At 37.9% G+C, this 23,204-nt stretch overlaps 1 protein-coding gene across 2 annotated transcripts in view; it reads left to right on the top strand.

Moving 5' to 3' along the window:
- Positions 1-16,183, top strand: part of LOC126381910 (division abnormally delayed protein) — a 138,508-nt gene extending 122,325 nt beyond the window's left edge. For both annotated transcript variants that reach the window (XM_050031478.1, XM_050031477.1), the window contains 4 exons: positions 9,427-9,674; positions 10,046-10,172; positions 13,342-13,510; positions 14,130-16,183. In XM_050031478.1, coding sequence (XP_049887435.1) covers positions 9,427-9,674; positions 10,046-10,172; positions 13,342-13,510; positions 14,130-14,263 — 678 coding nt within the window. In that variant the 3' untranslated portion in view covers positions 14,264-16,183. The remainder of the gene's footprint in view (positions 1-9,426; positions 9,675-10,045; positions 10,173-13,341; positions 13,511-14,129) is intronic.
- Positions 16,184-23,204: the final 7,021 nt, after the last annotated feature.

Below are 23,204 nucleotides of genomic sequence, written 5' to 3'. Positions count from 1 at the left end.
ATGTATACCTTCTGCCATTATTCCATACCTATCTACTAAAAGCTTTGTCAGGTTTCATAACGGGCCACCCTTCATTTTTTATTCAGACGCTATGACGTAAATACAAATGATAATCAATAATAGATTACATCTACATCTATCAGATTTTTTTTTTGTGGTCACCCATCCTATGACCGGCCTTTGCGAAAGTTGCTTAACTTCAACAATCGCAGACCGAGCGCGTTTACCGCTGCGCCACCTAGCTCCCATGTCATGTCAAACTTAATTCAACCGATTGTTGCAAATAATAGATTACATAATCAAATGAATCATAATGCCTTATAAGACCCGCGATTGTTTCAAATAAGTATCGTAATTTATTCATAACTCTACAGATCAACCGATTGATAAGCTATTTTTGATTTCTACAATTAATTGAATTAATTACTTTGAATTTACAATTGGTTTCTTGTACCTCGTTGTTTCTCGCCGTCCTTGAGAACGTATCTGTAATAAAAGGTTTTGTTAAATTAATTTATTGATATACATTGTTTTTATTAGTCTAATTAATAGCTAACTTTTTAAGTTACAACACCTTACCATAAACTTTTTGCACATGTAACTTTACAAGCATTCAAAAATAAAACTCTAGAATACAAGAGAGAGACGAACAACACACCTACACGCCTGCAATCCTTATTGATGTTAGCTGAACCACAAGTCATCATCATCATGATGATCCATTCGACTTTTATAACATGCCAGAAAATCAATTACATTCGTTAATACAACATAGCATCACGCCTCTGTCCCCAAAAGAGTAAGCACAGATATACAATATACAGGGTGTTAGTGACGTCGCCGTAACAAAAACTTTGAAGGATGATTCAGACCATGATTCTGAGTTAATATCAAGTAGAATTTTCCGTCGGGAAATTCATAAAAAAATTTGTGCATTTAATAATTCTTTTCAGTCCCATATTTTGCGACGGAAAATTTCACTTGATATTAACTCAGAATCATGGTCTGAATCAGCGCCCTCAGTATTCGTTACGATGTCACTAAAATCCTGTATATACACCCACACGGAGACGAGCCTATTGCCATTAACCGGGCACAAATCCAGGAAATTACGTGACATAAATTATGTATATCAAAATCGAGCATTAAATACAAATATACTTTATTGCCCCCTACATACAAAACAAGTTTTACACACACATGGACGATGGACATGGATGGATGGATTAAATCCTGCCAGAGGCTAAGACATATCTAAACTAATGCCGACAATTAAATACCAATAGTAGATCTAGTAATAGAAATGCGTAATTAAATGACCACCATGAGGTATGTTCACATTCAATAAAGAATAAGTAATTTCTGCCAATCCATTACACTGGGAAAATTTATTGTACTCATAGAGCTAAGTTCTCGGTCACATTGCTGGCGGTGAAGGGTGCTGTACCATCGGATAAGCGTAAAGCAGCTTTTTAATTTGTTTTTCAAGGCATTTACAAAAAAGACAAGTGTATTGTAGTGTACAAACATCAAATCAGATACACACAAAAATAGTTCTAAATCAAAAAAGGAAAAGTAAAGGAAACAGTCCCACTGCTGAGTACAGACTACTCCTAAAAAATGAACAGATAAGGAAGAAAAGTAGGTAAAATTTGTACAAAAGTGTAAAGTTCTACATTTTCAGCGGGCGTAATTAACAATCTAACCTACTTATTCTACTTGTTTTTCTCGCGGCCAGTGATAAATAACTACTACGAACCCTATTTACTATTTTTGCTCTATGCTGGACTGGAAGTAAATAAAAAACATAGAACACATTCCGCTTGTCTTCCCTTGATTGCCGTAAAATGCGATAAAGGCATTGTCATTTCCAACATGTTGGCCGATTGTATGGCGATAGGCTGAATCCTTATCACCATTTCACCATACGATTCATCATATTCGAAGGTTCATTTACTTACTAGCTTACTACTTACTTACAAAATTAAAAATAAAAATAAAATCCCTATTAATTCTAGATTAAATAAATTAAATTCATCTTTTTGGGGTTATATATACGTTTTTTACAATAAAATACCAGATAATATTTAGAATTTTAGAAAATAAATATAAAGCACACGTGAAGTTTGCTTATTATGAGATTAATGATTACCTAAATGATAAAAATGCCTAGTATTAAATGTGTTCCTCTAGTTATTAAATAAATTGTAATTTATACCTACATTGGATTAAAAGATGTGTTGCTGTTGTAGTTTCTTATCATTTCTTCTCCTCAGCCATAACACCTCTTGCGAAATGACGTAGATTCAAAAATGAATATAGAATAGATTCAACAAGTTTATCCATGATAATTACGTTGAATAAATAATTCTGAGATCGGACTTACAGGGAGATCGGCAAAATACCATAGGAGTAATATTTTCTTTTATTAACATCTCGCCTCACGCCAGAAGTAGGGCAGGAGCCAATAGTGCTGCGAGCGGTTATAGAGCCGTCTAAGCGAGGTCCTCTGGGAAATAGTGGCTCGTACTTAGTTTATGTGTCTCCCGTCTCCACAAGCCATATCTGGAATCGCTAGGAGGAAAATATTACTAATATTTTGATTTAACTTTACAGTACAGCTGTCCAGGAACTAAGTATTTTTAAACTATTATTCTTCTTCTACGTAAAAACAAATGCATTGTTGTTATCCATTCTTATACTTACCTAACTCTTTACCTACATAATTTGGCTCCTAAGGGCACAAACTAGCAATCTTAATGAACGATATAAAATACGATACTTACATATGATCTAAGTATCTGTTATGTTAGTGTCATTTTGATTTTACTAGCTCCTAAGGTTTTAAACTTTAGTCATATATTACTTGAACCAATATAATTATTTACCCTTCACGTGAGAAAGAGGTGGTACGCACTCCATGAAAGCTCTCGCCCACCTGATAAACTGCAACAGCTTATTAACTTTGTTGCGCAACAAATTATCTAATGTCGACTACATTATGTATACTGCTGTTTCCCTGCAATTACGTTTTGCCCACCCGGGGCACGCAGCTTTCAATATACAGACAGACAGTTTTTATATACACTTTTTGTACCCCAAGGCATCGAACCGGCCGCGGCGCGCAAACGCCAACAGATAATGAATATTCCATATATTTTATAGCAGTCGGTACCTTTTTGCTTATCTTAAGTGCTATAAGGACATTAAACCTAAATTAACACATCTTGCGGTCTCATACGTTTTAATTAATGCAGTTTTTTATCGTGCGTTTTTGTATCTTTTCGCATGGCATTTTTTGGTGGTCGGATTTTGTGCACGGATTTGTAATTTGCTGCTGGAATTTTGGCAAGCATAATGTCCGCAGGAATTTAAAACGAAAACGTTATGTTAGTACTGATAATTATTTACAGACTGATAATGTTGAGGACTCATTTCGCACTGGGTGGTTCTTTTCACCTCACAGTTAACTGAAGTGTCCTGAACGAGCCACAAACTTAGACAATAATAAATCTAATCTAATCTAGCCTACCAGATCCCACTGCTGGGCAAAGGCCTCCCCTTCCTCTTTCCATTTTTCGCGGTCCTGTGCGTACTCCGGCCAGTCCCTCCGGCAAGCGTCCAAGTCGTCACGCCATCTCCTTCAACAATAAACAACAACAGAAAATAATAATAATGAAAATAACATTATAGTTTCTGTTGTAAAAACTAAACGCCTATAAAGCAAATTATGTTTCATGCTTAAACTTACAAATACCTTACAGATATACCAACACCAATAATACTTATTTGTAAGTACATGACAGTTAAATATAGAATGCTGACATGTGTAAGAAGAAAATTGGAGTCGACATTTCTCCGTGGCAGATGTCAAAAGCGTAATAAAAGTTTTCCCCCGGCTCGGCGGAATCAAGATGAAGTTCGTTTGCTCTGCTTGTGTACCTACTGCTATAGCAACCTCTACCTACATAAGGGCGAGATTTCCCCAGCCTGTAATATTTATTTAACTTGCGTCCTCTATGATGGCGACTGGAATGGCAATTCAGATTCAAACTGCGCTACTTTTCGTTTATCAATATGGAATTATTGACAACTCAATTGAATTATCAAACCAAAATAAATGTACCTACCAAGAGACATTCTCATTATAGACTATAAATAATACGTTACGTTCATGGCTATAGATAATACGTTATTTTGAATTGGTTAATTAATACTGCATATAATTACAAGAAAATCTACTGGCTTTTCTTCTAAATACCAATTACTTCCAATAGTACCTAAGTACTTAGCTGTACTTTGTAATTTTTTTACATTCATATCTACTTTATATTTATGTTGATAATACACCTTGAATGTTACACCTTGTTACTTCAAAATGATAGTACCAGGGCATGCAGTTGCATTATCAAAACTTTAACAAAGGCCCGCGCGGTCACGTACCAAGTTTAATTAATATAATTGATATGTGAAGTGTGCACATTACACAAATTTCAGAAGTAGTCTGCACAGCAGTGTAATGTGGTTCCAAGAGGTTGTACAAAAAATAAACACAGTGCCACTTACAGCGGATTAGAGGCGGTGAACTGTTGCGTTAAACTTAGCCATTATTTATGGGCCCACTTTTAGGGACAGGCGTGATCAATCTTTTAAGGATATATGTACATTATATAGGTGATCCACGCCAAGCTGATCCATTGCGAGTAGTAATAACTAAATGAACGCTAGTATCCACATTCACGGCTTAAAACTTTACAAAAGGGTAGTTTCCAACTAGTCAAATCAGTTACTTTTTACTAAACGTCAAAATACAAAAAAAAATACTATGGACTTTATATGGAAAAACGTGCCAAAATGTCGCACTTATTATTACATCTTTTATTATTAAAATTCATAAAAATGTTAAATAAAAAAGAAAACTTTTTTGTCACCTTTAGATCTGTCTTTATTTTGTAATCAGAATTTCATAATCCCTCACAACTACTTCTTCAGTGGTATCGGTGCCCACCTTTCCTTGTCCCTTTTGCGTACTTACTTACTATCCATTCAACATAATGAACAACGATCAAGTGAACAAGACACTTTTCTACCCCGAACGTCAACACAAACAGTTTATACAAGTCGCACTAAGTATCGTTCTTAGCGCTTCTCGCTCCTCGCTTACAGTAGGCCAACATCACAGACGTCATGTCAAAGCAAGAATCTCATGGCATGTTGCACCGCAGGACGCTGTCTCTTTTACTAAGTAATTGAAATGAATCCGTACCACACTGCGACAGTGTCGCCAACTTTGCTTACTTACTCAATGTTCTGGCGAGAAACTGATACCTATATCAACTAAGCAAGCATTATGCACGTTATACGACTAAACAAGACTATATGACTTTAAAAAAAACATCTCAAGTATGTTATACCTCAATTGGAGTAGTCACAAATACATCCATTGCAAGATGAACTAAGTACCCACACCTCATGGAGTTTTCTGTTAGACCAACGTGATAGATGGTGAGCCGTATCGCCGTCTGAAATGGATTAGCCAACTTTATTAGTTAAAACTGAACTTAAGATCAATTAATAAGTCATTGGCGCAAGTCCAATACCGGGGTTTGATCCGGCGCTCCCCGTTTGAGAACCAAGCACTCGTAGAACCACAGTGATTCGTAAAAAGGAATACTACTTTAGAAATAACGTGAACGCATGTTATACCTATTCGCATGCGTCTGGGTCTAAATATATAAATAGCAGTTAATGGTATGTATAGACCAGGTTGGACATATCGGCGATCCCTGCCGAATTATATCGAGCGCTTGGACCAAAAACGATAAGAATGCTATCTACGTAGATGGACGTCAAACGGCTATTGGTCGAAGCGCTCAATATAATTTGCGTCGCGCGCGGCGCGGTTGTCATGCAGATCCGGCTGGAGGTTTTAAACATTCCTGAGCAGATTTTATGATAAATGATTTTTATCACAGAACGGATATGAAAGTAAAAAACGTTTTCGTTTCTATTTCACAAACAACGATTTAGTTATCCGAACTAAGTACAGTTAAATAGATAACTACTCATACATACTCAATAAACATTTCTTTTATGCCACTCAAAAGATAAAACCTCTCTCAATATTACATTAGACAGGACTCGTGAGGGAGGCCACGCCTGAAGCACTTTGCATCACTTTCGTGGATTATTTTCACCTCATTTGGTACGAGATACTCGTTGATAAAAAGGTTCGTTAGGTTCACTTCAATTGCAAACAGAAGAACGTAGAAACCCATTTTATGCTCCATGCCCTTATTATGTCGTCAGTAAAACAAAATAATAATAAAAAAATATATTAATAATATATAAATCATAATAATTATTATTATGTATATAATTTTTGATCTTAGTGTTTTTTTTATATTATTTATTATCCGCGTGATCTCTGTCCTGTGTCAAATGTAATGTACCTGTTCTGTGTCTGTGGTGTCCGAAAATAATAATGCTTCTTTCTTTCTTTCTTCAGCATATTTACCTACAGGTACGCCACTACTTCAGAAGTAGAATAGAGACGGTAGATCAGTAATGTTGGAAAAACTGCACTTTTATTCACTATCACTAACTTAAGGTCACAATATAAATTGTTATTAACAAAATATGGTAATCTACACTGAATAAAACTTATTATGCAGTTTCTTGTTATTTCTTCTCCCCAGCCATAACACCTTGCGAAATGACGTTGAATAATTGATTCTGATTTCTTATTACTATTGTATATTTTCCGCATGTGGCATTAACTACTTGGCCGGACGAATGGGGAGCGCTCTCACCCGGTCTCCACTTTCTGTTGTTTCAAAGATCAATAAGATACCGAAGTTTGTAGCAGAAGCCAACTTAATTATATTAAGCACAACAGGTAATATAAAGCTTTCCAAGAACAACTTCTAAAGTGTAATGTGCAATAAAAACGTGATAAAAACTTGCACATTAGAAAGGCCATATTCTCTAGACCTCCCACAGCTATCGCTGAGTAAATTGAATGTGTAATGTCGTGATAATAAAACAATAAACATAAAAACACTGCATTTCTATTGTTTATGCCCTCAAAAAAGAACGTTCCTCGCCTCAGAGGCGGCCCTAGCAAAATATTAGGTGGTGCGAGACCTCAAAGTGGCATCCCTCAGCCCCTTAAAACACCGATTAATTTACGGCCACCAAAATTTACCTGTTTAAATCTTTTAAACATGTTGTTTATGGCCACCCTGTATGAGTTCTATGTGGCCAGTCTTGGTTGATTTTGCCTCTTCCCCCCCCCCCCCCCCCCCCCCCCCCCGCCCCCGCGTTTTACGGCGCCTGGTGGCCTCACCTGTTTCTCTGTTTCTGTGTCACCTGTACCTATGTACTAATGCGATTTCCAATTTATAGCATACATATTTTGCATAGTCGGGAGTGAAATGAAAATACTAGAATGCTTTTTATCATCATCAGTGATCGGGATAGACATTGCCATTTGCGACATTTGTCTTAACATGAATATGCCTCCCAAATCTTAAATCTTGAAACACAATATTCGCTTTTTTTATTAAACACTTATTTTTTATTTTAGTAAATTTTACACCTTCTAACCTGCAAAGGGAAACCAGCCCTCCGATACCTCCGAAAATGCATTTCTCTGGAATGTGGATTTCCTCACGATATACTCCTTCACCGCTGCTCAGCGTGATAATCATTTATGATCCAAACATGAATTCGATAACAAATTCGACAATCACGGGCTTGGATTCGAACCTGCGACCTTAAAGTGAGGCAAGCGTTCTACCAACTGGGCTACCACGGCTCTCAACGGGTTCATGAACTGTAGTTAATCTAAAATTGCTTACCTGTCCACTTCTTGTCGATGTCATATCATAATCAACTCTACTCATTGCTGATTCCCTTCAAGAATGCATATTGAAACAATATAAAAAGTGAAGAATACAGGCATGCTAGGCGATGGTATGCGCCTATTTACGTCGCGTGTGAGTGTCGTGGTTTATTTGCGAGTGTCGCGCGCGCCGCTCCGGACGTTTACAGTGCGTGCGCATGCCAACATCTGCCTATGATATTACGGCATTCCGCTAGTAATTGTCGCTAATCCGGCCTGTCACGACAGTCCCAAATAGTTGCTAAGTCGTCACAGCTTGTATACATCGTTATTCTAAAATCTACGTAAAATGCCTTTGCCAATGAAAACAAGGTAAAAAAATAAACGCAAAGAAGAAAAACATCATCTAAATAGTTCCGGATATGGCTAAATGATAATGTTTTTAATTACTTTGCAAGGGAATTTGAAGTTTTAGTAAAAGATTTACTTACAGTGTCAAGTGACAGTAATTAAGTACGATAGTCAGTGATTCGCTAAATATTCAATAATACAATTTAAGTCCTTGGAATGTTGGCGATACCAATTTAATGGTAACACTTACGTCATCAAAGGTCTAGCAATGGCGGCTTTTCATAGGATTGAGTATACTTACCTTGTATTGTTATACCATGGTCTTGGCTAGTCAAGAGATACTCTTGGTAGAGCGAACACCGATAACTGCTTAACTTATGATTTCAAATCAGAATTGCAGTCACTAATGGACAACTCATAAAAACTTCACATGATCCCTGCTGCTATTTACTTAAGTAACTGTAGTCGCTACATGAGCCATGTCAATAATCCTGGGTTGGTAAGGTTGGTCATCGACCTCACAGCCCACACGAGAGTAGAAGCGGTGCGCGGCTGCGCGGGCGCAAGAGTTCCGCATGAATACCGCTGTCGATCTCGTGATATTCGCGCTGGCAAATGACATGGCTTTATCGATTGCGCCGCGGCCGTCCGTTTATCTTCATCGGCCCCGGAACTTGTTGTTTTACATCTAACGTTTAACGTTTTTAGATTTTAGAACGGTACATTCCTTTCTAGATTAGATAGGTTCTGTTACATTGTAGAGATGATCTGTAGGACGACAGTTTAATTGGTCTAGATTTCAATCAGTATACTCTTATTATTTAGCTTCATCTAATTCGCTTTTTACTTAATAATCCTACACCACCCTTTGGTGCAGCAGAAGTGAAGAAATTAAGAGTTGGCACTTATTGTGTCCTGTCGTCAGTGCGCTAACATAAGAGTACATTGTTGAAGGTAATTGTAGACTGTATCACGTAGGTCTCGGAGACCTATATATCCAGTTTTGAAAACATATAAATATATTTAGGATTTTTAAATATGGAAACACTTTATAATTACATTCGTTCGCGGAGCTTCTGCTCTTTGTTCTCTCAATACAACACACGAACAAGACGCTGCTGTTTTATTTGTAAATCCGTAAATCCGCCACCAAAGGAATCCTTCATCTAGTAGTGGAGAAAAACGAGAACACGCGTTATACCTCAACTTGGTTATCTTTTTGTCACCAGGTTCGTCAAGAATGCGGCCCCCCTACGACTGTGGACGTCCCCTCGCTAACCTCGCCCCGCCCCACCCCTGGCACGGCCCGCCGCGACGCCCTGCGCGCGCCCCCTCCTGACGCTGAACTCCTGCAGTTTGCTGCTTCCCTTGCAGCCAGCAAGAAACTCTTCCTGACTCTAGCTGACAAGCTATGTGATGAACCAGATTTCGCGCATGAAGGGAATGACGGATGCTGGAATGGAGAAAGTATTGGAGAGTGAGTATAGAACGTTTTTCTGCAAATATTTACTAGCATACCCATTACCCTACACTATCCCCATATCCCTATTAAGACGGGCAAAACCACAAATCATCGATAAGACAACCCGAAGCCACTCGTGATATTCGTTCCAATTCTAAGATTGCGATATGATGTGCGATGCGAGGACACTAGACAGTGCTATCAACTCATCATCCAAATGGATAGTCCATATTAATAAAAGCAAAACAAAACACCGTTATACTTTCATCCTCTTTAACCTCCTAAGGCTGAGATTTCCAGACACAATGGGGTTTGGATTTTAAAAGGACATTCGGTCTTACGATTATAAACACTCGATTATACAATCCATTAACATTGTCAAACAGGTATACAAAGGCGTTAGCAGCGTCAGCTTCGCTCAACGATCAAAGATACAACCCCGAGGTGGCTGGAGGCGCGCCGCAGGATCCGCGAGTGGCTGCTTTAGGAGACAGACTGCGGCAGGCGCGACAGGTGAGCATTTGAGCAACCATCAAACAAACATCATTTATTTTCTATACAGAACCATCAGAGTACACTTAGGTATAGAATGTCAAGATAGTGTTATAGTTCTAATCTGTCCTACAACCCTATTTCTACTCCTACTTCAGAACGTGTTGCGGCTAAGGAGAAGAAGCGCATGAAGATGTTTTTTTTTCTATACGTAATTTCAAAGTATTACATTCAGAAAAATGAGGTGTTGTTTTTTACATAATCAGCATTACATTTTTAGTGTAACTTTACAATTATTCTGAGTGTACGTTTTTCTGAGAGAATATCTATGATTCTTGCACTAAGTATCGTAAGAATCATGTTCATAACAGGTTAGTACATACTATGTAATGCTCCGCTCTGGACAAAAATGGAGAATACTGACAGACCGCTTTCGCTTATTCCACTCTTATCAAAGTCTTCATGCACGCTCGCTGGTTTAGAATAGGTACTCTTGACCTGGTCTTTCTTTACAACATCCTGGATTAGATCGCAGTATGTACGCTTAGGCCTTCCTCTTCCAACTCTAATACTTATACACGCATCATAAATCCAACCTTAAAACACCATACTTAATCCTCTATTCTATAGTAAGGTTTTTACGTAACTAGCAAGGAAACCCTACAAGGAAACTTCAACCAGGCCCGCGACAAAATCTTGACGGCTCCCTCGGTATTTGCATAAGAAATCTCAAAGTTTACTGTGCTCACTAGTCACTACCACTCAAGATAAAATACTCGAGTCCCTAACGATTTACGAGATGTTATTTACTACACGCAAGTATCAGATAGGAGATAGACGCGAAATATGTATAAATAAATTATGAATGTCTCACTGATTCATATCTTACAAGAACCATAAATGTATTGAAACTTGTTCATTAGGCATCTGTTAGTTTATGTGTTTGGAAGCTATGGCGTCTCCTGACGATAGATATGTCGTGGCCAGATCTTAGAATTGATCATGATGTTTTCGACCTTTTCATGAAATGGTCATATTTCATGAAATAGAATATCACTCGTTGGCCATTATGTTCATGATGTTGTTTAACTAGATCAATGAACACAAAACGTTTAACGATATGAGCAACTAAATGCATGATTACTTCATGATATGGTCAAATGTTGGCAGTCACATCGTAAAATGAGTTACATTATCCACCGGTAGTGGCGCTGGTGTAGATTATTTTTAAAACTTGATTGATATTATAATCGATGAATCAATGTAATTGTACAATTTTCCATATCGATTAGGTAAATAATTTTGAACCTAAGAAATGAATCGACTATTCGCATTTTTATTACACCACATACCATGAACACCACCTACATTAACGATATGACCAAACGTTGATTGAAATATCATTAAACGTTGCCGTTTCAACGATATGGTCAACTTAAGTTGGCTATTTCATGAAATATGACCATTTTATGAAATGGTCGAACACGTCATGAAATGATTAATTCTAAGATCTGGGGGGTTAAAAAGGCCACTTCGAGGCAATTCATCTAAAAAAGCAATATTGCAATTTGGATTTGCGCATATAAAAGTAAGTGCGCAATGCAAACAAATGTCAAATAGTAATATTGCTTTTTAGATGAATTGCTTCGATGTGGCCGTTTTACACCCCCCCACGACATATCGAAACTTGTTCATTAGGCATCTGTTAGTTTGTGTTTGGAAGCTATGGCGTGTCCTTATGATAGATACATAGGCGTACTCCGATAATGGCATTGCTCATAAAACCAGTTTGCAAATTACACTTTTAACGATGCTACACCATCGATGATTGATGTTGTTCTGATGTTATGTGAGAGTCTTCATCATTACTCACAACAGAAGTCGATACAGAAGCTTCGAATGCGCGGAGGTGTGTTTAAATACTTTAAACAAGATACATATATTACAGTAGATACTGTTATCTTCACTTTAGCATTCTAGATCATCAATCAATTATGAAACCGTCCATTATCAATGTAGTATCAAGTATTATAGCAAAGCGCTTGACACAATACGTACACTCTGTATCAATATTCATTCAAACATGTTATTACAGAAACAGTTAACTATCGGAAAATGTGGACTTCCTTCAAAGTTCAATTACTGCATATAAATGACCAAAACCTCCGTAGTCTAGTGGTTAGAGCGTTAGACTCACGATCAGGAGGTCCGGGTTTGATTCCCGATGGGGACATTGTCGAAATCACTTTGTGAGAGTGTCTTTTATTTGGTAAGGATATTGCAGGCTTGAATCACCTGATTGAAAAGTAAGATGATTCCCGGTTATGAGACGTAAAATACCTCCACCAATCCGCAGTGGAGTAGCGTGGTGGAGTATGCTTCATACCCTCTCCAGTTGATTGAAGGGAGGCCTCTGCCCAGTAGTGGGACGTATATAGGCTGTTTATGTTATGTTCTGTAAATAACCAAAACCTGTATAAATGTACATACGTGGAACGTACTCTTATAGAAGACTAACGATTAATTTCCCGTAGAACTTTTCCTTAGTTAGATAATCTGTCTGGATGTCTGTCTGCCGGATACACTACATGTCTGATAGCAGAATGATACCAACCGGATAATATCAGACGTTCTATCTGAAGCTCAACAGTTACCTACGGGGGCTGGAGTTTTAGTGATGTTCGAGTTTGTATGTAATCTAAACCAGAAATCGGTGTTTTCCAGAAGCCCGCTTCATACAAACTTCTGCTTTGTGTGAATTGTGCTCGTTTCAGAACATTTGCACGCAAGACCCGATATCGCATGATAACTATTATTACATATTTTATCGTTCTTGATGGTCTAGTAGGTAAAGCGTTGGTCTCTCGATCTGGATAGATCCAGGGTTCAATTCCCGGTCCCCACACTCAAAAATCACTTTGTGATCCCTAGTTCGGTTTGAATCCCTGCTTGTCCTAAAGTAAGACGTTTCGTGCTTCGTAAGGTAAATTAAGTAGTAGGTTCCAACTACTATTTACTTAGTAAGTACCTAAGTAGTTGGTACATAGTAACCCTGAGGATTGATAATGTCTGATTTACCTCACAATCCACACGATAGAAGAAGAACGAACGGTCATTGACCCGGGGTCTATCCCGAAAGGTGTGATCTTAAGTGTTTTTTAAAACCTACATGATTTCTTTTTCTATCCAGTTGCTGGTGTCCCACTCTTGGGGCAACACCCCCGCGGCAGAGGCGTTCATGCAAGGAGACGAGGCGGGTGACGAGGGGTCAGGCTCGGGGGGGCGCGGGTACCCTGACGACGGCTACGAGGACTCTGATGATGGATCCGGAGAGGGCTCCGGCCTTGGAGGACCTATCGGTGAGTGGCTAATTGTCTGTTACCACAGTATAGTCAAATTGCGAAGGCAACAACGACAACACGACGAAATGATAAAATCAAAATTATCTGTGTTGATAATTTTGGGTGTACGTTTTATTATATAAGTAAACCATAGAGAAATACTGCAAAAAAGTGCCAATTGTGACCCCGTGATTGCGGCATATGATTATTTTACACCGATATCGAACATTTAATATACTTATAACACATAATTATAATAACTCGATTGGTTTGGTGAATGTTGAGTTGAACGTAATTATATTTTAAGTGCTATAAATCACCTCGATGACAACTGATTTCGTCCAAAATTAATAATATCAGGTTTTTATCCCCATATTAATAGACCTGTTCAAAAGACAACCAAATTATGTTTACTTACTAAATCAAGTTTTTGAATACATTTACGCTTAATTCGAGCTACGTCTTTAAATAACCAATATATTACGGATATGCGTAGAATAAAACGTAATTTTATTAATAAGAAACGGTATATTCGACTTAATAATACTAAAACAGAGACAAATTGGTTTCCTTTAGGTGGATGATTTGACGTTTGTTATGTGGAATATGATCTCTGAACAATATTTCTTGTTAACAGGTGGAAGAAACTTCGTGGGCGAAGAGACGACCAACCCGGCGCCGCCAAAGACATCTGGTGTGTCCAAGACACTCCCGACCCTCATGACAGTGTGTGCGGCCCTGCTGACGACTCTCGGACACTGCCTTACCTAAACCAAGTGCCGTAACACCTGAGCTCTAAGACTACCCTCTCGCGACCCAGTGAGGCAAGAATCTCCATATCATTGGTGTGAAGTGATGAGTGCAACGTTATCTACATGTGTGTGCATTATAACTGCTAAGACCTTAGTAGTTAAATAGTCTGACTTTATAAAAGACATGTGGTCATGTTGCGACGTTCCCTCGGGAACTGTAGAATAGTACAGCTTACGGTAGCTAATCCCAACTAGAAGATCGACGTCAGCTTTCCATATTCGCGACGACATACATATATAAGTATACCTATTATATGAATCTCGTTTTAAATATACAAACGGCAACTTGAATCATTTTAATAATATCAAATGTACAGTGCATATCATTATGTATTCATTTTGTAAATATTTAATGGAATCTTTGTAGCGTTAGGTGGATTTACATAGTAACGGAAGCTTTACTATACAGCTGCATTTACTGTCGGGACGACACGTCGAAATTGTCATAATAATGAATTTAAATTAAAAAAAATAAACTTTTGAAGAATCTCTAATATTGTTATACTAGCTGATTGGCAATAATTTTATTAAGAGGAAGTATAACGATTAGACAAGAGTGATAACAATACTATAAGGATTGACTGTACAGACATGTAAATACCTAAATACCTACTGGTCTAGGTGCTTAGCTAGTAAATATATTTTGTTGCCATATTAATATTACGAATATTATTATTTATAATATTAATTAAGTCATAACTTAATCTAATGCTATGTTATGTGATACAGATGTAGATGTTAAGTTGATGCAGTCGTGTAGGATTTATTTATATTTGGCCGTAGCTGTGTGCGCCCTGGACGAGCAGTCGGCAGTCCTGAGCCGTCTCAGGGCAAACGCGATATTATTGTAATAGATTTACGTCTCTAATTACCTTCGGAAGGCCTACGCTAACGGACTGTAATGGAAAAATTCCCATTATCCCTGGAAATGCTTTTCTTCCCTCTTCGCCTAATGGGACATGAGTAAAGCTACCTTTATTTATTTGTATATAATTTCCCAGTGAAGCAAAACGTAGCTGGCGCACTTAAGGCGATCTAGAATCGCCTTGACGGGAATAAATTACCACAAAAGTACGTAAAAACAATTGGAAATACGTAGATATAATAAGTTTTATTGTAAATTGCTTTAAGATGTAGAAGAAGACCTCATTGTCATGTGATGACGCGGGGTTTGTAAATGTATTGTAGATTATATGGATTGTTGAAGGTGAGAGCCGGCAGGACCAGAATGAAACAAAGGGCCGTAGACTTGTATCAGAACTTACTATTATTTTCAGATTTACTCTTGACAGCATATTTAAACTAATAAGCCCAGACAAGCTAAATTAATTGCACAACTCCATGTTATACATAATCGAAATGAAAACTCCCATGCGAGCCTTTTAATATTAATACCTTATTTGTATGTTCTCGTACAGCTATTAACAGATACTCAACGTATTTTTAGTAAGAACATTATAGCATAACATTAATTCTTAATTATACATGTTGACGCAACGATTTCACAAACTTTTACGTCATTACACGTATACAGCTTTGCAACTCATAATAAAGTCTGAGTCAAATAAGTACACCCTTAGTTAAGAGACCCCCCACACTAGCGTCTTTCGAGCGTTGTCGTTCGGTAGGCGGCCAGCGACGTTGCGCGGACGCTGGCACGACGACGACGCTTAAGGACGCTAGTGTGGGGGGTCCCTAAGTATGTCTACAAGCATACAATGAACACGTTACGTCACTGTATATGAGTAAAGTTTTGTCAAGTCTACGCAAAAGGCTCTTAAAGTACATTTGTAAATATTGTTGGAGTGTGTTTGATCGGAGACAATTGCTGTTATAACTGAGTATATATTATGGAAATAAACTCTATACTATAAAATTATGATGTTGTTTCATTTTACTTAAATATACTTACTAAAACACACATAACGACATAACATAAGCTTACGACAGTCAAAGGTACATCCGCAAGATGAACTAAGTACCCACACCTCACGGAGCTTGTTGATCTTCCCGTCGTTTCGATGGCATTCAGATTTTTCCATTACCCAGTATTTTGCCACCCTACATTTCCGGCAGCATTCCTAACTAACTATCATAATCATCCTTCTAAGTACCTAGTGAGATGAAAAACAATGACAATGTACTGAAACAAAAAAGCACAGTCCGATAAAAAGTTCCAAGTGGTATAAAACAATGCTGAAATGTACGGGTGCTATCAACCGATTGTCCGTACTCGTTCAGGCTCTGATCTGGCCCACATATTTGTTCTAGGCTGGTATAAATTACAGTTTTACACAATACGGTACATCCGGACTGGCTTTCCAATCCAGTCTCACTGTTAGCGATGCGATGAGCGATTTACTTTATTCTACTATTAAAGATCCACAGCAGAATTTCCATTACTTACCCAAATATTTTTTTATAAGTATTCAAATTTAAATTCAAAAATATCTTTATTCAGTAGGTAACATAGTTTGAATCGTCAATTTTTATATAACGAACGTCTCATCCGCCTATAACTACTGCAGCTTCTCACAACCTGTATAGCCGGGGAAAAGAAGCTGGCAGAAAAACCTCGGCACAGGGCCCTAGACGTTCTTTTAAAAAAAGTTCTTAAATTCCTAAAAGATAGTATAGAAGAGAGACGGGGTTATCGGTGAAATGGTTTTAATTTCGCATTGGCTTGTATGAAATCCGTTAATTCCTAACACACGAACACCAGGTGTCCGCGCGGATGACCTGGTCTCGTACCGCGGCCACCTCTCTGCGCGGTATGGTGATTTTCATTATGCCATATGACGAACCGCCTTACCGTACGTGTATACGGATCAAAATCCATCCACGCGAGGAGGCAGTAATCCGCGCGGACAAATGAGCTACTGCTATAAAATCCGCCTCACCGGATCTGCCTGCCGCGTCGGTGCACGGGGTCTTGTGAGACTCGCCTAAAACGAGAAGCACTAAATTTAACTCTAGAGTAAGGAAAGCCTATGGCCACATAGTCTAATTTGCTACTTCGATTGCTCAGATACAGCTCACTACCTATCCGTTTGTCTAACAAAAAACTCGAGATTAGGTAGATAGAATCGTGAGCTTATGTTATTTATGTTATGCGATTGTCCAAAAACGCATAATTATGTTATTTACCTAACTATGCGCTCTAGCTACTTCCCCCAATGTCTGACCAATAAAGTCAATAAACAGAGCTTTAAAGCATTGACTCGCCTGATGCCCTCGCCAGCAGTGGAAACCCATACCAGAGCAGGCATTCCGCCCCATTCCGGATATTTTATTCATGCACCACCGACTGAACCTAAGCGGCTCGTGACAACAAACATGTCTATTTCTGTCCCACTGCTTTTAGTTCCATCAATGAACACACAGACGGATTTTCCTTCTGTGGACTGAAATATAAATGAACGAGCTTTTAAGTACAGTTTATTTAGAAGTTTTATTAGGAGATGCAGAGTCGTAAGGCGCTATCACAAACTCTATATCCTACGTATATATAGTATTTGTTGCATAAGTAGTCGACAAGGAATCACTTCGTGTCGAATATGAAAATGATAAAAAAATTGTTGACGATAGAGAAAGGATTACGGGATAAGGGATTACAGTATTTTACTTTGTACCTGGAAAAAGCTAGTGAAATGTTTTACATACTTAGTAGATAGGTTAGGTTAGGTTAGGGGTAGAACCTACCTGTAATCTTGAAAGATCATCACAGTTATGGTGGTAGTTCTCATTGGCTGGACTGGAAGTTAAATTGATTTTAAACGTCTCCAACATTCACAAAAATAAAATAAGTACATAATAATAACAGGAAGCTCAAAAAATAAATATAAAATACATTTAGTATCGTGACCATCATATTCCCCCGATCATCATATTAACCCGTCTAACATCCAACCGTTACGTTATAAATAATAATAAATGAATCAAATCATAATAATCTAAGATAGACCAGAAACATAAAAAAGAAGTCAATCGAACAATTGTCCTTGAGCACAGTAATCCATCAAGGCGGTTTGAATGGAATGCAAAGCCAGGCTTCGAATGGAATCACCGATAGAATAACTCAAGAGATACATCAGACGACCATTTCACGCGCCATTTACCACGAGGTCGACCGATTCGTGCAGTTGATCAACAATTGATCACATAAGACAATGTTTTTTAAAAGAGTTTTTTGTTACAGTTTTGGTTAGAGAGCTTTTCAAACAACGATTTATTTGAGGATTATTATTAAGAAGATTTATTATATTAGTTTTTAAATAATGATTTAAGGTTTACGCGGTTATTATCATAATTAAAACACATAATATCGGGTTCTTACCACTTTAATTAGGGATATGAGACTCCCGATATTTCAACACTGTTGCAAGACTTGCAAGTGCCATGATCATGGGACGGGACGGGAATATCGGGAGTCTCATATTCCTGATTAACGCAGTAAGAACCCGGTATTGTGTGTTTTAAAAAGATTACGTTTGTGAACTGTACTAGTTCTCAATTTAGAAAAGGTGTGATATAGGTTGAAATGTCTGAATTGATACCAATTAGTGGTGTCCAATTCAGGGTTATTTCACCGAATGAAAGTGACCTAGTAGGTAATTAATGCTTAACCATAGTCATCATCAGCCGTATGACGCCCACTGCTGGGCATAGGCCTCCCCCAAGGATCCCCACGAAATCTTAAATTTTCATCACTAAGCTACATACAGATAAACTTATTCTCAAGAGAATTCTAAAATAAGAAAAATAAAATGTTTCTATCAAATTCCGATATATAATGGTATGGTGGTAGTAGATACACAATAAAAAATACCATAACATAAACAGCCTATATACGCAGTTACTGCCCCTTAATCGAGCAAATACCAAATAAAACAGACAAACGCGACATCTACGCGATAATTTGTAGCGAACAACGAGGATATATAATGAATTACAGTCTATCTGCCGTCATATTAAATTAACTAATTGCTTACCGTTGTTTCGTATTTCCTCTTCCCGAAACATTCCTACTATTACAAAATGTAGCCATACACAAAACAGAACAAAACAAAGACTGTGCTGGTAGCTAACCCAGTTTTTGAAAGGTTTTATTCACCCCAAAGGCTATGTTCTGGATCACTGGAGTCAACAAAAAATAATCAAGAATATCACAACATATTTTCAACCGACGTAACGATACTTCGAATTCTCTGATTCTTTTTTAGGACTAGATATGGTTGGTATGTCTCTGGAAGTAAGTCTTTCAAGGATAGGTTTTTGAAATGCGTTTGTTTAACTCGTCATCATCATCAGCCCATTAACGTCCTCACTGCTGGGGCACGGGCCTTCCCTATGGATGGATAGGGAGATCGGGCCTTAAACCACCACGCAGGCACGAGATGAAAACTTTTTTTTTTGTGGTCACCCATCCTATGACCGGCCTTTGCGAAAGTTGCTTAACTTCAACAATCGCAGACCGAGCGCGTTAACCGCTGCGCCACCGAGCTCCTCATAGTTGAGTTTGTTTAACTACTAAACCCATTTTTACAAAAATCTTTACACGTACTTACGTACTTAATAATAGCAGGAGGTAAGCAAATGATTTGTGTTTTTAAAGAACCATAATCCGAATCCATATTAAATTTTCTTCTTTTCTTTTCTTCTTTAACTTCAGTGGAAATCTCCACAAGAGAAAGAAAGAAAATATTTATTATTACTACGCCACAGTAACGCCATAGAAACAAAAAAATATGATGCTGGCCAAAATAGTCATTATGGCGGTGGAGAACGTCCTAATCGGACCTCACTCAGCAAAATACCACATTACCAATACTGATTTCAGAGTAGTATATAAATTGCCACTGAAACTTGGTACAAATCTAAACTCGGCCAAGTGAACTTCTATTTCCATTCAAATTCACATGTCCGAGCGACGACTACGACATGCTAATAACTCGCAACTTGCTTCTTGAAGTTTAGTTATCTGTTAGGGTTAGATACACCATATCGACAGAAACGGAGAAAGGAGCGGGATGGTTGTTCAGGCTTGACGGAGAGTCCGCAATGCTCCCTCCGTTTTTGTCCTAAATGTTAAGCTGAAGCTAAAATAAGACACGTCAAAAAATCTAGTGTTTGTGACGTAATGTGAAGAGGATATGAATGAACCACCAGACACAGCTTAATTCTGTGGAAGAAGCCTGGTTTAGAGATGACCTGTAGCCCGCATATCGTACCTACGCAACGCGATAAATGAGCCAACTCTAATCATAAGAATAGAATACCTACCCATAAAGGTACGCCGTGTACAGTCATGAGCAATATAATGTACCCACTTTAGGACTCTGTCGCACTAACATATTTGACATTTATAGAGACTTACAGTTCAATTTGTCAAAAAAGTAAATGTGACATGGTACCAAAGTGTATACATATTAATGCTCGTGACCGTACACACATTTAACGCGTGGCGCGATATGCGAGCATGGGCGGATCCAGGGAGGGTCATGGGTGTCATGCCCCCGCAATATTATTTGGGTCGTTCCACTGCAATTTTATATTTATGTAGACTTAAATCTTCATTGCATGTTAAATAGGTCTGGAACTTCAAATGCAATCTAAGTGAGTCCCTTCTCCGCCTGTCGTTCAGTCTGCTTTGACCCTAAACTGCGTCCAAGTTTCAGCCACTTCGAACCAGCTCGATCGATAGACGACCTCGTAATGAGTTCTGTTCGACAGCCTAGTTCCACACTGTTTAGTTGAGAAATGTAATCGTTGTTCAGGTAGTTTCAGGAAGTTGAACAGAAACAGCTGTTCGACATGCAGCGGTTTTAATTTTCTCGTGCTCTGAAAACTTGTTAAATACAACATGTTTTGACTTTTCAATAAAACGAAACGAGACGAGGATTAAAAATGTAGCATTAGTATGTATACACTTTAGTACCATTTTACATTCACTTTTTTGACAAATTGAACTGTAAGTCTCACTAAATGTCAAATATGTTAGTGCGACAGAGTCCTAAAGCGGGTACATTATATTGCTCATGACTGAACATGTAGTAAGTACTTAAATGTGGTACATTTATTGCGATTTTCTTAAATTCGGTGTACTTATGGTAAAATAGTGAAAAATACAGCGACTGGGTCGGCAAATTTAGCACAAAAAACAACTAAAAACAGTCGCTTCGGAGTGTCTACTAAAGTGAAATTTGCGCGCTATCCTATTTGTCTTTTACAATGAAACTAACGAAAATAACAAAAACCATATAAACAAGTTCCAATCAAGCTTTTCCGAAAACGTTTAATTTTCCCTAATCACGTTTTGCTTTGGCATCGTTAAAGTCAGTCCTCACACACTGTGCTCAGCAGGAGATAAATTATCGGCCGCGACCTGATTTAATAGTTCTGCTTTCACAGTAGGTGCCATTAACTGAAACAGAACTGTATAAAGATGAATACAAGTCATTAACGTTACGCGTTTCCCACTGTGCGCTAACTACGTAACACGCATGGATAACACGCTAATAAATTTACACTATAAGCACACAATAAGGAATAATACTGCCCATGGTATAAGAAGACGTGTGCTCAATACCATGACAAGCCGCCATTGCTAGCCCATTGATAACTTAAGTGTTACCATTAAATTGGAATCTCCACCATTCCAGGAATACTGAATTACTGACTAATGTACTTACATAACAAACATAAACAGCCTATATACGTCCCAATGCTGGGCACAGGCCTCCCCTCAATCAACCGGAGGGGGTATGGAGCATACTCCACCACGCTGCTCCACTGCGGGTTGGTGGAGGTGTTTTTACGGCTAATAGCCGAGACCAACGGCTTAACGTGCCCTCCGAAGCACGGAATCATCTTACTTTTTCGGACAATCAGTTGATTCAAGCCTGAAAAGTGCTTACCAAACAAAGGACAGTCTCACAAAGTGATTTCGACAATGTCCCCGTCGGGAATCGAACCCGAACCTCCAGATCGTGAGCCTAACGCTCTAACCACTAGACCACGGAGACTGTTACTAATGTATTTAATTACTATTATTTATCACATATATAAAAAATATTAAAACTGTGAAAATTAAAATCATGAAAATCAGTAAACCTTTTACTAAAAGTAGGGTGAAATGGCAACGTAGCGTGGGATGACGTCAGGCAGGCTAACCTTGAAATGCTAACTTTTAGTTTTTAGCATACCTGGTTTTCTTATACCATGAGACTACCTATATGTTTTATTGCGCTATTTTCACAATCATCAGTGAAGTATTATGGAGTACCTACGTAACTACCTCAGTGGTTGATGAGACTAGTCTATAATTAATGGTTCCAGCCCGTTATCTCCTCAGTGATTACAGGCTTTACCTACAGGACAATGGAAGAAAAATAATCACTCATTAAAAAAGCAACCACTTTATTATGAAAGCGATGACAATAGCGTGAGGAAAGTAAGATAGATGGACTACAACAATGAAAGGAAAGGAAGGAAATGTTATGAATAGAAATAATATTTAATTTATTTTTAGTACAATCAAATAGACGTTCCATTTTTTTTCTTCGTTACAATGTCACTAACACCCAATATATCTATAGTAACTATGTGTATAATATATATATTTAGTATATATGATTGTGTATGTATATATAAAATAGTATCTATTCTTTATTTTACTTATTTGCGCGCTACACTGCAGCTGTATAAATGTACCATGTCCTTTGCCGAAGGTTGTCTGGAAAAGATCGCTCTTAGCGATAAGTTTTACCTTACCATTTACCTTACCTTAGAATAAGTTTATCCTGTAAATGTTTTGTAAATTTGTGTGCAATAAAATGTTTTATTATTATTATTTATTATTAATTTTAACCATACTTACTTAAGCTAGGTACTTTTCCTTT

The sequence above is a fragment of the Pectinophora gossypiella genome, chromosome 3, assembly GCF_024362695.1.
Source record: "Pectinophora gossypiella chromosome 3, ilPecGoss1.1, whole genome shotgun sequence".
NCBI classification, from domain to species: domain Eukaryota; kingdom Metazoa; phylum Arthropoda; class Insecta; order Lepidoptera; family Gelechiidae; genus Pectinophora; species Pectinophora gossypiella.
This window is presented reverse-complemented; position numbering and strand designations above follow the sequence as displayed.